The sequence below is a fragment of the Ambystoma mexicanum genome, chromosome 4p, assembly GCF_040938575.1.
Source record: "Ambystoma mexicanum isolate Mex_15411 chromosome 4p, UKY_AmexF1_1, whole genome shotgun sequence".
In the NCBI taxonomy this organism is placed as follows: Eukaryota; Metazoa; Chordata; class Amphibia; order Caudata; family Ambystomatidae; genus Ambystoma; species Ambystoma mexicanum.
Genome location: NC_090927.1, coordinates 216,577,778 through 216,590,893, shown reverse-complemented (window position 1 = coordinate 216,590,893; position 13,116 = coordinate 216,577,778). Strand labels below are relative to the sequence as shown.

At 45.6% G+C, this 13,116-nt stretch overlaps 1 protein-coding gene across 1 annotated transcript in view; it reads left to right on the top strand.

The window, feature by feature from the left end:
• The window catches only part of FAM167A (family with sequence similarity 167 member A), a 192,379-nt gene that overhangs the window by 91,349 nt on the left and 87,914 nt on the right, over window positions 1-13,116 (top strand). The window contains exon 2 of the mRNA XM_069605730.1: window positions 7,250-7,765. Coding sequence (XP_069461831.1) covers window positions 7,385-7,765 — 381 coding nt within the window. The 5' untranslated portion in view covers window positions 7,250-7,384. The remainder of the gene's footprint in view (window positions 1-7,249; window positions 7,766-13,116) is intronic.

Genomic DNA, 13,116 nt, shown 5'->3' with positions numbered 1-13,116 from the left:
GTCTAATGATGTGCATGCCCTGAATATAGAATGCTGGCTGCTTTGCATAAAAACAAAGTGCATTTTGGGGAACATAAGAATGACCACCAATTTATCAAACCTGTCTGTGCTAGTAATTCATACATTCATTTCTTCTAAGCATGCAATGCACATTTGGTATGGTGCTCATTTCCTCTCTTAGAATAGTCACCCTGACAGTACAATGTGTGTAAAGCATGAGATGTATATAAAGCTTCATTGTTTGAGTTTGAGCTGTTGAGCTGCACGGATAGAAGCCCTGTGGGCCCAATTCTTGGAATTTTTTTGCACGATTCAAAGTGACTTTGCACTGCTGAAAAGTGACTTTGCACTGCCGACACAAACCCTGATTCATGGAACTGTGCAAAGTGTATTTTTGCAGTGCAAAGTCAGTGCATAGTCATTTTTGTAGTACAAAATGGCTTTGCGCTGCTAAATTACACTTTGCACAGTTCCATGATTCAGGGTTTGTGTCGGCAGTGCAAAGTCACTTTTTTTCAGTAGTGCAATGTCACTTTTAACAATGCAAAAAAATCCATGAATCGAGCCCTGTGTGTAGCACTGTGTCTCTATGTGTGCAGCTGAGTTTCCTGATTAAAGGAGACTCTTGCCAGTCAGAGGCCGAGAATGTCCTCAACCTGGGGAGGTTTAGGCTGGAACGGTGCTCTGGCAAGACTATTATTGCTGGAGCGGCTCTGTCTTGTTCCAGCCCAATTCTTCCCCTGGAGACATACGATCCACCAGAAGTAAGGAAATGTGCAGACGTGAACTCTGTCAGTCCAAGAAGGAAAGAACCAGAAGACGGGCCTTCTCTGTCTACACCCCAAGACTCTGTAACCCCCTCCCCATCAACATCAGACTCGCCCCTCACTTTTACAGTTCAGAAAGGAGCAAACTATCCTCTTCTTGAAGCAATGGCTCATCCCTAACACATAGGTCCACACACCCTCAACTCCCCACCCTACCCTACCTGAGAGTGGGAGATCTGCTCCACATAATTTCCCCCCTGTTTCTTTGTAGATCCTTAGCTGCCAAATTTGCCATTGTTATCTCCCCAACTCCCTGTTTCTCTGCTTCCTTCACTGTGTAGTTCCCCCTATGATTGTAAAGCACTCTGTTGCTTCCCAAAGCTAGGCTTGCACTCAATAAATACTCTAATAAAAATAATGACTTAATCAAAATAATAGCCTAATATTGTTAGCCCAAGAATACACAGGTTGGTAATCAAACGACAATCCAGCACATCTGTCTCACAGCTGCTGCACCCAGAGTCAGACCCTAAGTGCAGCCAAGGAGACTGGAAAGCGAAGGGGTCTGTACTGTGCAACAGGGAGATGCAGTCTCAGGTTCCACAGCAAACTAACAAAAAAATTGAACATTTGCTTTGGCAAGTCTTCCTCAGACGCAAATGAGCATCGCATGTGTGGCTTTTAGCCGACATGTCAGAGGGAGTCTACGTGCTGTACCTGTACCCCAGGTTTGTACATCTATGGTAGCATGCATGTCATGCTTAAATGGATATATGATCCTGGAAGGCTGGGACCGAGCAGAGAGAAGGCTACGGTATCATAATATTTTGTCTTGCCCATTAGGTGAAGAGCATTACGGATATTAGACCACTGCCCCCTGAAAAGGTGCATGGCAATGTCCAGGCAACCATATTTTGGGTGCTAAAAGAAGACAAGCCTTTCTAACATGGCCACTGAGCAATAGACTCCTGGCAGCATGATGGTGGAACTCCTTCTTTCCTGGTGGCATGATGGTGGAACTCCTTCTTTCCTGGTGGCATGATGGTGGAACTCCTTCTTTCCTGGCAGCATGATGGTGAAACCCCTTCTTTCCTGGCGGCATGATGGTGGAACTCCTTCTTTAGCTTCTGCCGTGCTGGTCAGGTTTAGTGGGAGAGGGGAGTTTTACCAGGGTGCCAGCAGGTGCCAGGAGGCCTTAGACGAGAGGAGTGGTGTCATTGGATCCTGCAGTGATCATGCGTCAGGTAGTAGCCGCGGCCGGTAAGACTCAGGTAAGAGTGGACCGGTGGGGGGAGAGCAGGATAGCAGCAGGTCCCCGGTATGGCAGATCTAATCCTGTGTGCCAACAGGATATGTGGCCCCACCATGTCCCGGGTGGCCTGGCTCCTGAATGGCACCGGGGATTTGAACATTCTACCCCGGGTGTTAAATCATCTTTCATCCTGGACCTCATACTTCACTTGACTTCTCTTTGAAACCTTGACCTTCACTCCTATCTGTCACTGGTGGAACCCAATTCCACCGTATTGGTCCCCATCAAGCAGCTATATAGCCAGGATTCGGATTAATAACCAAGATCTGAGCAAACTGTTGCAACAGCCCCCTAATTGTATTCCCACACTAGTATTTCTTCCCCTTCGAGAGTATCCTCAACTTTGACACACACTCACCATGTTCTACCTACCTGGCCCTGCTCGTGCTGCTGCTTTCCAGCACCAGACTGTTTTTTTTAATGAAAATGGAGCCCTTTGAAAGTGGCTCACTCTGGTGGTCAAGTCATTTCGTGGCACTGTGCCCCCTATCCCACTCGTGACTTCTCGCTCTATTCTGCTGACTCTACCGTAGCATTTTCAAGCACCACAGAAATAACTCCACTACTTCTTTTCATACATTTCGATCGCTTGATGCACAGGCAGAAATCCACACCTATTCCATGCCTTTTTCAATGCCATATCCCACATTGGAGATTTGCCATCAACTGTTACATGTGCAATCTTTCAATATGTTGTGGATGGCAATAATTCAAAATACTGAGTGGCAAAGTAAGATGGCCCTGACAACGAGTAAAGCATATTGAGTATTTCAAAATGAAGATTAACAAAATAAATATCGGCTTGGGCAGTACTGTCTGCTGGAGAAGGTAGAGGGACGGAGAAACACAGGGAGAAGGAAATGGGTGCATACAGAGGTGCCTCCTCCCATAGTGCGTGTGGTGTGTGTGCGTGCATGCTGGCATTCATGTGTGTGTATGCGTGTAAGTGTGCATGCTTGCATTCCTCGGTGTGTGTGCATACGCGTGTGTGTGTGTATGTAAGTGTGCATGCTTGCATTCCTGTATGTGTGTGCAGTGTGTGTTTGTGCGGTTTGTGTGTGTGTGTGCATGCATGAGTGTGTGCGCACAAGCCAAAGAATTAACCACTATGATCCTTTGCAGCCATCCCATACAAGTATTAACTATATGTTTATGTGTGGTTTGGGTTTGCTCCAAAGTGTTGCAGCCAGAACTTGATTGCCACAGATGCCTTGTTTATAATTTCTACGGTTATACGGATGATGATTTTGAAATAGCCAGTGTCAGGAAATAGCACTGCACCTCTCTGCTATCCACTTGCTGATATACTCTGTGTACACAGTACCCTGTGAGGTCATTTGTATTCTGAATGTATGTTTATGTTTATTGAATTTATATAGCGCTTTAAGCCAAAGCGCTTTACAATATAACAACAGATACAAAAGTGAGAGAAGCATATTTACAAACAAGAACAGGTCATTAGAACAATAAGTAGAACTATTTACAAGAGGGGAAAGGGGATGGGGTAGAGGAGGGGGAAGGTGAAGGGAGTAACAGTGTAGGATTTGAGGTAGAGGGGGAAGGGAGGAGGGGAGGGGAAGGGAAGGGGGAGTGATCTGGTGTGCTCATCGCCTTTAAGTAGTATATGTTACTAATTTAAGGTCAGAGGGGAAGGAGAAATGATGGGGGGACAGAAGGGGGGGAAAGGGTAGGAGAGGAGGGGTAGGGAAGGGAAGTCTGGGGGGAGTGAAGGAGATGGGTTTTCAGGGAGTGGCGGAAGGATGAGTAGGTAGGGGTGGAGTGGATGGAGAGCGGGAGGGAGTTCCAGTGTAGGGGGGGCCAAGAGTTGGAAGGACCAGAAGCGTGAGGAGGCACATGGGGCTGGGGGTACAGTGAGGAGGTAGAGGTTTGCTGAGCGGAGAGAGCGGGGGGGAGTAAAATGAGAGGAGGGAGGAAAGGTAGGGGGCGCCAGGTCATGGAGAGATTTATAGACAAGACAGAGGAATTGAAATTTCAGTTTTGAGAGGAAATGAATCCAGCCAAGTTGAGAGAGAGAGGAAGAAATAGAGTCTTGAGGGCCGAGGAGGCATAGAGTACCGATAGAGGAGTGGTAGATGGATTTTAGGGGAGTTAGGTTAGAGACAGGGAGTCCAAAGAGGAGAGAGGAGCAGTAGAAGAGGCGGGAGAAAATGAGGGAGGAGATTAGGAGTTTGGAGCATGGAATGTGAGAGAGGTGCAGATCTTGCGGATGTTATAGAAGTGGTACCAACAAGCTCGAGAGGTTAGAGAGATGTGGTTGGAGAAGGAGAGAGAGGAGTCGAGGTGGAGGCCGAGATTGTGGGCATGGGATGAGATGGGGACGTTGGAAGGTGGAAAGTGGATGAAGGGAGGGGCAGAAGGGGAGAGAGTATTAGGAGGGAAGAAAATCACCTCAGTCTTGTCCAGAGGCATTGCTAGGTGGGGGCTAAGTGGGCTATAGCCCCTTATCTTTTGGTTGTAGCCCTGGATAGAATCTCAGGAGCTACAACCAAAAGGCTAGCTAGCAGTTCCGACATCAGCGTAGCCCCGGGTCTTTTCCAGACCTAGCAACACCCCTGGTCTTGTCAGTGTTGAGGGAAAGAAAGTGGGATGACATCCAGTCTTTTATGGCCGTGAGGCAGAAAGAAAGAGTGAGGTGGAGGTCAGACGTGAAGGAAGAGAAGGAAAGAAAGAGTTTGGTGTCATCAGCGTAGAAGTGGTGGGAAATGCCGAAAGAGGAAATGACCGGAGAGAGAAGGGAGGTATAGAGAGAGAAAAGAAAGGGTCCCAGCACGGAACCCTGAGGGACGCCATAATTCAGGGGGAGGCTGGAGGAGGTGCGGCCACCCCAGGAGACAGTGAAGGAACGATTGGAGAGGTAAGAGGTGAATGTATGTTAAAAATAGTGCCGGGTAGTTCAAGATCGACTTTATTTCACCCCAATAATGGCTATAACACTTGGTGGTGTGGTGTCACCGTCCCCAAACCTCCCTGCTCAATCTCCCAACCAACCCCAGCCTTCACTTTGTTTTATCTCGACCCCTCCCTTCACGTCAGCCTGGTACTGCATGTCCACATTCTACAAACAGTTCAGTAACACCTGTGGTGGGGCACGTGTCTGCGGCAACGTCATCCTGTGACATTTCAATGAGTAATTATTGCTTCTCCCCCCTCCCCTCGTCGTTTCATTCTCTGGAAGCGTCTGTCTCCATGTCTCCTGGGTGCAGATGCATGGCTGCTAATTTCCTTTAACATGTTGTTCTTTAACCTGTACACAGGTGCACACGTGTAATAGAACGCCCCTTGTCAGTATGGTAAATTGAACACTCTAGCACCTAGTAAATTAAGCACATGTGAAAGAAAAGAGACCCCGGGGCAGATTTGCGAAGCGTTTTTCAATGGGATAATCCCATTCAAATCCCATTGAAAAACGCTTACTAAATCAGGCCCTGCAAGTCCACATTACGCGTGAATCTTCAGTGGGCAGTGCTTTAAATGAATGCTTCAGTAGTCGTCTGCTCGTGCCTCTTGCCAGTTGCATTCTGGTCGTCGCAATTGCAAAAGTTCACTTTATTATTGCTTGCCAAATGTCGACTCTTTGCGCAGCAGTTCAGGATGTATAACTTCTGGTGCGCCTCGCGCTCTATTGTGTGCTCATTAGGGGGGAGTGGCAAATTCTGACTGCTGATGTGTATGTAATGTAAAATGCTTCCTGTATTTCTGTCGCCCTATGTCTGCGCATGTGCAAGCCATGGGTTACAAGTGGCGAGAGAATTCTGCCGTGAAAGGAAGGAGACGGCCGCTCTCATTCACTTAAGAATCACAGGCCAGATAACAGACATGTTGCACAGGTGCAAGTACACGTTTGCATGGTATTACCACTAAGGCAAAGTGTGCTCTATTTTTAAAAAACACTGGGACATATTAGCAGTGTCGGACTGGGCCATAAAATTGTCTCTGGTACCAATGAAAAAGTGGCCCACAGTTGCAAATGGAAATTCATTCCCTTTGTGACACTGTTCGAATAGAGCCCAAGGCAGCATTTTTTGATGAAGTGTGATGTAAATTGTGCATTTTAAAGAATATTTATTCAGCAACACTGGTCATAACTACTAGCCGCAGTGTGAATTAACTCATCAAACTGGCCCAAATCTGGCGAAAAAGAACCCTACTTTGACAAAAAACAGGCCTACCCCAGCATTGTGTGTTTTTCGTTCGGACATGGGACTATTGCCTATAGGCCAGTCCGAGCCTGTATATAAGAAAACCTTTGCATTGTGACAAGTGCATTTTGTCATGTTATAAGCACCTGGAAAATAATTGCCGATTTGGTAATATGGAATGGTATTAGCACTAGGTCAAGCTTTGCCATTGTGCAAAAATTCATTGAAAATGTACCTTTTTTGCACAAGGGCATTTTTTTTCCTGGTGCTTATAACATGGCAAACTGCACTTGTCACGGACAAAAGGTTTTGGAATACGTCCCAGTGTTTTTAAAACTAGGGTGCAACATTACACTTGAAAAGTTTCTGAAATATGGCCCCAGATGTGAGCTTTCCCTGCCCACTGCTTTAAAGAAAGTTTTTGTATAGTCTGTTGTCTATGCTCATTACCAGCTGCATTCTGGTCAATGACATTTTGGCCGGTCGCCATCTGCAGAGTACACTTTATAGCTGTTTCATTCCGGATGAGGGGTCTCCAAGTCCTGTGCTCAATGGCTGTGTAAATAACTCTCCTTTAGATTCACTCTATTTAAATGTATTTGTAGATATGTCATGTAATGTCAAAGGATATTCATAGCGCACGCTATCACCACCTGAGTGGTCCCCTGGCACTCTGGCAGATCTGAAAAGCAAGAGGGTAAGGTGTGGGGAGGGTAGGTTAGTAGGGCTGAGCGGGGAAAAAGCGCAAGAGAGCTTTGATGTGCTGTTGGCAGCTTCAGTTTGGTTTACAACGTTCGCTGAGCGTAGCTGTGAATTTTCGGTCGGTAGTTGTCATGTGCTGGTCGCTAGGATGTGTGTGGTTTGTTTCATGGTATGCTAAAAACATGGAGTTGATTTTGTTCTCGAAGTCCGGACCTCCTCTAGGTGATCTCACCTCAGAAGTCAATAACATTTCCATGTTGTTATCTAATAAATATTTAAACATCATTCCGTTCTGTTTTTCTTTATAGATCTGCTCTAGACTCCCCAGCAATTCATCAGTTTGAATACAACAGAAAAAAGGGACATTTTCTTTATTTTCCCAAGAGGTGGGGACACTGTGTTTTGTGGCCCTTCCATTCAACCCTCAGACTTGAAATCACTTGATGAGTGCTAAGATGTCCTTACCAACAATCCACATCAGAGAGGTGCCTGAAAAGGAAGGGGTGCCGGCAGCACCCCCACCAGATGACCATTTAAGGAGCCTGAAGGCGCTGACTGAGAAGCTTAGACTGGAGACCAGGAGGCCGTCATACCTGGAGTGGAAGGCTAGGCTCGAGGACCCAACATGGACAAAGCCAAAGCCATCCGGGGAGCCAGAGGTGAAAGATAAAAGGCAAGCCAACGATGAGGTGGTCTGCCTACGGAAAGCGCCAGCAGTTCACTTCAATGGAAGTGGTCCGCGGGAGAAGATGGCAATTACCTCAGGGAAAATAAATGGATTTGAAAACATTGATGAAGCCTTGAATTGGCTCAGGAAGGAACTGGTAAGTGTCTCGCTTTTTAAGTGTATCACTTTGACGAACAATTCACTGCTTACTCTTTTATAGTGTTATATAAGTATATAAGTGGGATAAGAAATCGAAGGGCGGCCCTCATTCGGGAGTGTGACTTGCGGGAAAAGTGTGGCTTAAAAAGTACACACACCATAGTAAGGTACACATACAGATACATAAATGCATGTAAGCATTTATATATTTGTATGCGTACCTTACAATGGGTTGTGTACTATGCAAGCCATGTTTTATAAACATAGAAATATGCATTACAATATGCAACACATAACATTTTTATATTTGTGTGGATCCCTTATGGTTTGCGTACTTTGGAAGGCATTTTTATAAAAGATGGCTTGAAAAGTACACAATTCAATCCATCTTTTATAAAGCTTTGACGACGGACGAAGTCTAAGGCGTCTTTGTCCGTTGGCAAAGCTTTGTAAAAGATGGCTTGAATTGTGTACTTTTCAAGCCATCTTTTATTAACATAGAAATGAGCACGGAGTACCCAAGTTCGCCGAGGCTCAAAGACGCCTCAGTGACCTGGTGAGGGGGCGGGGAAACAAAAGGACAGTAACTTCCTCTTGTGACCCCTTGTGCAAGGGGTCACAAGAGGAAGTTACAGTGACTGATAGAAGTGTCAGACAGAAGTGCCAGAAATCTGGCTTTTCTGTCAGCCTGTCTGACTCGAAAATGGAGGCTAAGCGCCCGTCGCGGCTTCGGTGGAATAATGTGTCTGGCAAATGTTGTGGTGGGCCCGGGAGGCCCCGGCTCAGTTACTCTTTTTGGACACTTAAAGCACTGGTTATAGGTGACTTTGTCAAGGTGAGTAAACATCAATAAGTTTTACTCTGAAAGATTAATTCTAATGGAAGATGCCCCATAAATATATAAATGTGTGTGCGCCACAAATACTAAGGCAACAATTGTCATGGACTCTAATGTCTACATTTAGAGGCTGGCTCATCTAACATAGCCCTATTATATATCGCGGCCAAGCGCAACAGCACAGTTGAACACACATGCTTCCAGCTTGGCCATAGTGCATGATATTGAACAGCACTGCCCTCTGGTACAGGAGAGGGACACCAGAGTACCTTAGCTCTTAAGGCCTGGTTGGTTATATAGGAAGTGTGTGCATAAAATCTACACGGTGAGTAACAGTGTAGTGAAAACTCAAACTGACTATTATATATCTATGTGACATTATGCCTCCACCTGTCAGAGTGTATTCAACGAGGAGGGCAGGTGACCAACCATATTTAGTATTAGCACATGGAGATCGTTACTGACCTCTTCTCAGCCAATCAGAAAGTTCAGAGTGCAATCAATAACTACTCGTATTGAGTGCATTCTGAACATTCTGACAGGGAAACAATAATGCAGTTTCCAGACAAGATGTCTTTCAACAAGACCTTCCCCTCTAGAAGGACCTGCTTTTTCACTGAAACTATTTAACATAAGGAGAAAACTAAAACGTGGGAAAATGCTTTCATTTTCTTATACAGAAACCATTTACTTTTACATGACCCCTTATGCATGCTCTGCAGTTTAACCAAGTTTGCAATATTGAAATGATTAATCTATTAAGACAACAATGTTGTTTAAATAATGCAGTATACATCTCATTTAATTTACTGAGTTTGTCGATTTACTTTATTATTATTAAATGTATGATTTTAACTTCATCACCAAACCTCTGAAACATGATTTGCTAGTACCATTATGTGCCAATAGCCTATACATCTTAGAGGGATCATTACTGCATGGATAATGACCCGTGTCCAACGTATGGCTTTTCCGTCCCCTGGTCTATAATGCTATATTAACACATGGAGACCACTGAGTGTCTCTGGATCCTTGCCTCTTTGCATTGACTTTTCCTGTAACCACAGCCTTGACTATGGTTATTTGCTTGTTTGCACTGACTTCCTGCAACCACAGTCTTGACTCTGGTTCCTTGCTTGTTCGCATTGTTTTACCTGCAACCATGGATTAACTCTAAACCTGTGATGCTTTTGTCTGCCTGCATTCTGATGTAGCCCCTCAACCCCTGAGGAGAGGCTTTCTCAGGCTGTAGTCACTCTTACCTGCTTAGTCTTAATTCTGTCTTCATGCCTAATGTAGCCCTCATTCCATGAGGCGAGGCTTTTCCAGTCTGCAGCCACACTTACCTGCTGAGTATTAATTGCTTGTCTGCATGCCCGATGCAGCCCCTCAACCCCTGAGGAGAGACTTTCCCAGGCTGTAGTCACTCTTTCCTGCTTAATCTTAATGGTGTCTTCATGCCTGATGTAGCCCTCATTCAATGAGGCGAGGCTTTTCCAGTCTGCAGCCACACTTACCTGCTGAGTATTAATTGCTTGTCTGCATGCCTGATGCAGCCCCTCAACCCCTGAGGCGATGCTTTCCCAGGCTGTAGTCACTCTTTCCTGCTTAATCTTAATGGTGTCTTCATGCCTGATGTAGCCCTCATTCAATGAGGCGAGGCTTTTCCAGTCTGCAGCCACACTTACCTGCTGAGTATTAATTGCTTGTCTGCATGCCTGATGCAGCCCCTCAACCCCTGAGGCGATGCTTTCCCAGGCTGTAGTCACTTTTACCTGCATGTCCCAATTGCATGACTGGCTTTTCCTTATGCAGTTGGCCTACCTGTTCCTGCACTTATTAACTGTTTGCATTCTGTACCTCTTACCTTCTCGCAATCTGGGCTCCCATTCGTCGCCCTCTCCCGCTTTTTGTGTCTCAGCACTTGCATGTTCTAAATCGTCTCACAACCTAGTCAGAGTGTGTTTGCTTGTTGCCCCCCTTCTGCCCACCGCACCTTCCCTCCTCCCCCTCTCCCATGCTATAGCACTTGCACGTTCCGAATGTTTCAAGATCTTTTAAGAACGTTTTTGTTTTTATCCTTCTCCCATTTCCTTTCTTCTCCGCCTACTTTGCCTTGATGCGCCTTGAAACACATTTCTGCTGTATAGTGCGCATAACAAATAACCAATAAATTAAATAAAAATATATTGACCACCACTCAGCCCATAAGAAAGTTCAGAGTGCAGCCAAAAGCACTGGCATTGATTGCATTCTGAACATTCTGACAGGGGAACTATAATGTAATTTCTCAGCAAGACGCTTCCACTCTAGCAGCACCCGTTTTCTCACTGCATAATCCTATTTAACATAACACAGCGAAAGCTAAAACATGGGAGAAAATGCTTTCACTTTCTTACATCGAAACTGTTTACTTTTAGACCACCCCTTATCCATACTCATGTTAAACCCTCTCCATTTTAACCATGTTTGCAATTGAAATGCTCGGCCTATTAAGAATGCCATGTTATTTAAATAATGCAGAAACAAATCTCATTTAATTTACTGAGTTTGTCTTTTTAGCCTTGTATTTGTATTTGTATTTGTATTTTATTTATTTGTAATGCGCACCTAACCCGAGGGTAGCCAGGCGCAGAGGCAGCAAGAGGGTTGCAAAGCTTCGTTACATACGTGTGGTGAGGTCCAGCTAGGGTTACATTGCCAGACGTATCACGCCAAATAGGAGGGTAGAACATGTACATTAAAGGCAGTGCTATAAACATATTTACAATCAATGAGTAGGGGTAGAGAATAACATGTACATTAGGGCAATACTATAAACATATTTACATTCAATGAGGCGCCACATGGTAGTGGCGAATCTGGGTCTCTAAGAGTCATTATGAGTTGAGAGATTTGAGCCAGTGGACGGTCCTAGCTCTGAACTGGTGGTAGGGTAGGTCCTCCCTGCACGACGGAGGGAGGGAGTTCCAGAATTGTGCTGCTTTTACTGGAAAGCTGTTTCCTCCAGATGTAGTACGTTTAAACCTGGGCACCAGAAGAAGGTTGGAGTTGGCCGTTCTCGCGGGGCGGGAGAGGGTAGGTCTAGTAAATCTGGCGGTGAGGTATTGGGGGGCTGCTTGGTGGAGGCATTTATGAATCAAAGACACTGATTTAAGAAATATCTTGTCCTTGGTGGATAGCCAATTAACAGATCTTCTGGAATCTGAAATATGGGCTTTCTTCGGGATACTAAGGGCCGCTCTGAGGGCATTGTTCTGGAGGATTTGGATTTTGTTAGAGATATATTTGTTGCAGCCTACATATAAGGCATTGCAATAGTCCAACTTGGACAGGATCAGCGCCCTGGCCAAGGTGGTGCAGTTGGTGGGGGAGAGAAAGGGTTTGGCTGCCCTGATAAGTTTGCAAGTGTAAGAAGTGGCAGACACCATTGCGTTCACTTGTTTGTTGAAGGTAAGGGTGGAATCTAGATAGTATCCGAGGGTTTTAACCTCCTTAGCTACCATGATTTTGTTGTCGTCAATTATGAATGAGGAGTATTTGTGGCCCAGTTTGTTGAGGTAGTGTGTGGAGCCTAGAATGAGAAGTTCCGTCTTGTCATCATTCAGGCATAGTCCGTGTGAGGCCATCCATGCCTGGATGATGAGGTACACTTTATTAACGAAGACCAAATCCTTGTCATAATCCCCCGACAACGGGATGAGGATCTGGGTATCATCGGCGTAATTAGTGTAGGTGATACCCAGATCGTCTAGATCAGCAAAAAGGGGCTTCGTGAAAATGTTATAAAGTGTAGGGGAGACGCACGATCCTTGCGGTACGCCGCACGTGATCGGGATAGGGTCGGCTGCTGCTGTTAATGAGAAGACTCTCATCGTACGGTTATTAAGGAAGGATTGGATCCAGTTGGTTGCATCTTGAGAGAGGTGGGCAGCTATTTGTAGGCGGTTGCACAAGATCTCATGGTCGACCAGATCGAAGGCCGCAGAGAGATCAAGGAGAAGCAATAGTGCTGTCTTTCCCTGGTCTCTCAACTCATCTATCTGTGCCTTGAGATCTATCACGGCGGTTTCTGTTCCGTGTTGTGGCCTGAACCCAGATTGACGGACGCCTAGGAGCTGGAAGTGCTCAAGGTAGTGTTGGATCTGTTGGTATGCTATTTTATCGATGATTTTAAGGAGGAAAGGTACTGTGGTAATAGGGCGGTAGTTAGTTGGGGTGGATGGGTCCAGATTCGGTTTTTTAAGCAGAGGGAGGACCCAGGACTGTTTTAAATTATTAGGTACGGTGCCTGATGTGAAAGACGCATCTATTAGTTTGGTAATAAATGGTGCGAGATCACGGGCAGCATCCTTAATCAGTTGAGCGGGGCATAAATCTCCATGGCAGTTTGAGGGTTTGAGGGTGAGAATAGTATTCTCTACCTCTTTGGGGGATACTTTTTGGAAGTTAAAGGAGGGGTTAAGCGTTGGGGGGAGGATTGAGTCGGGTGAACCTTTTTGTGGGAGACG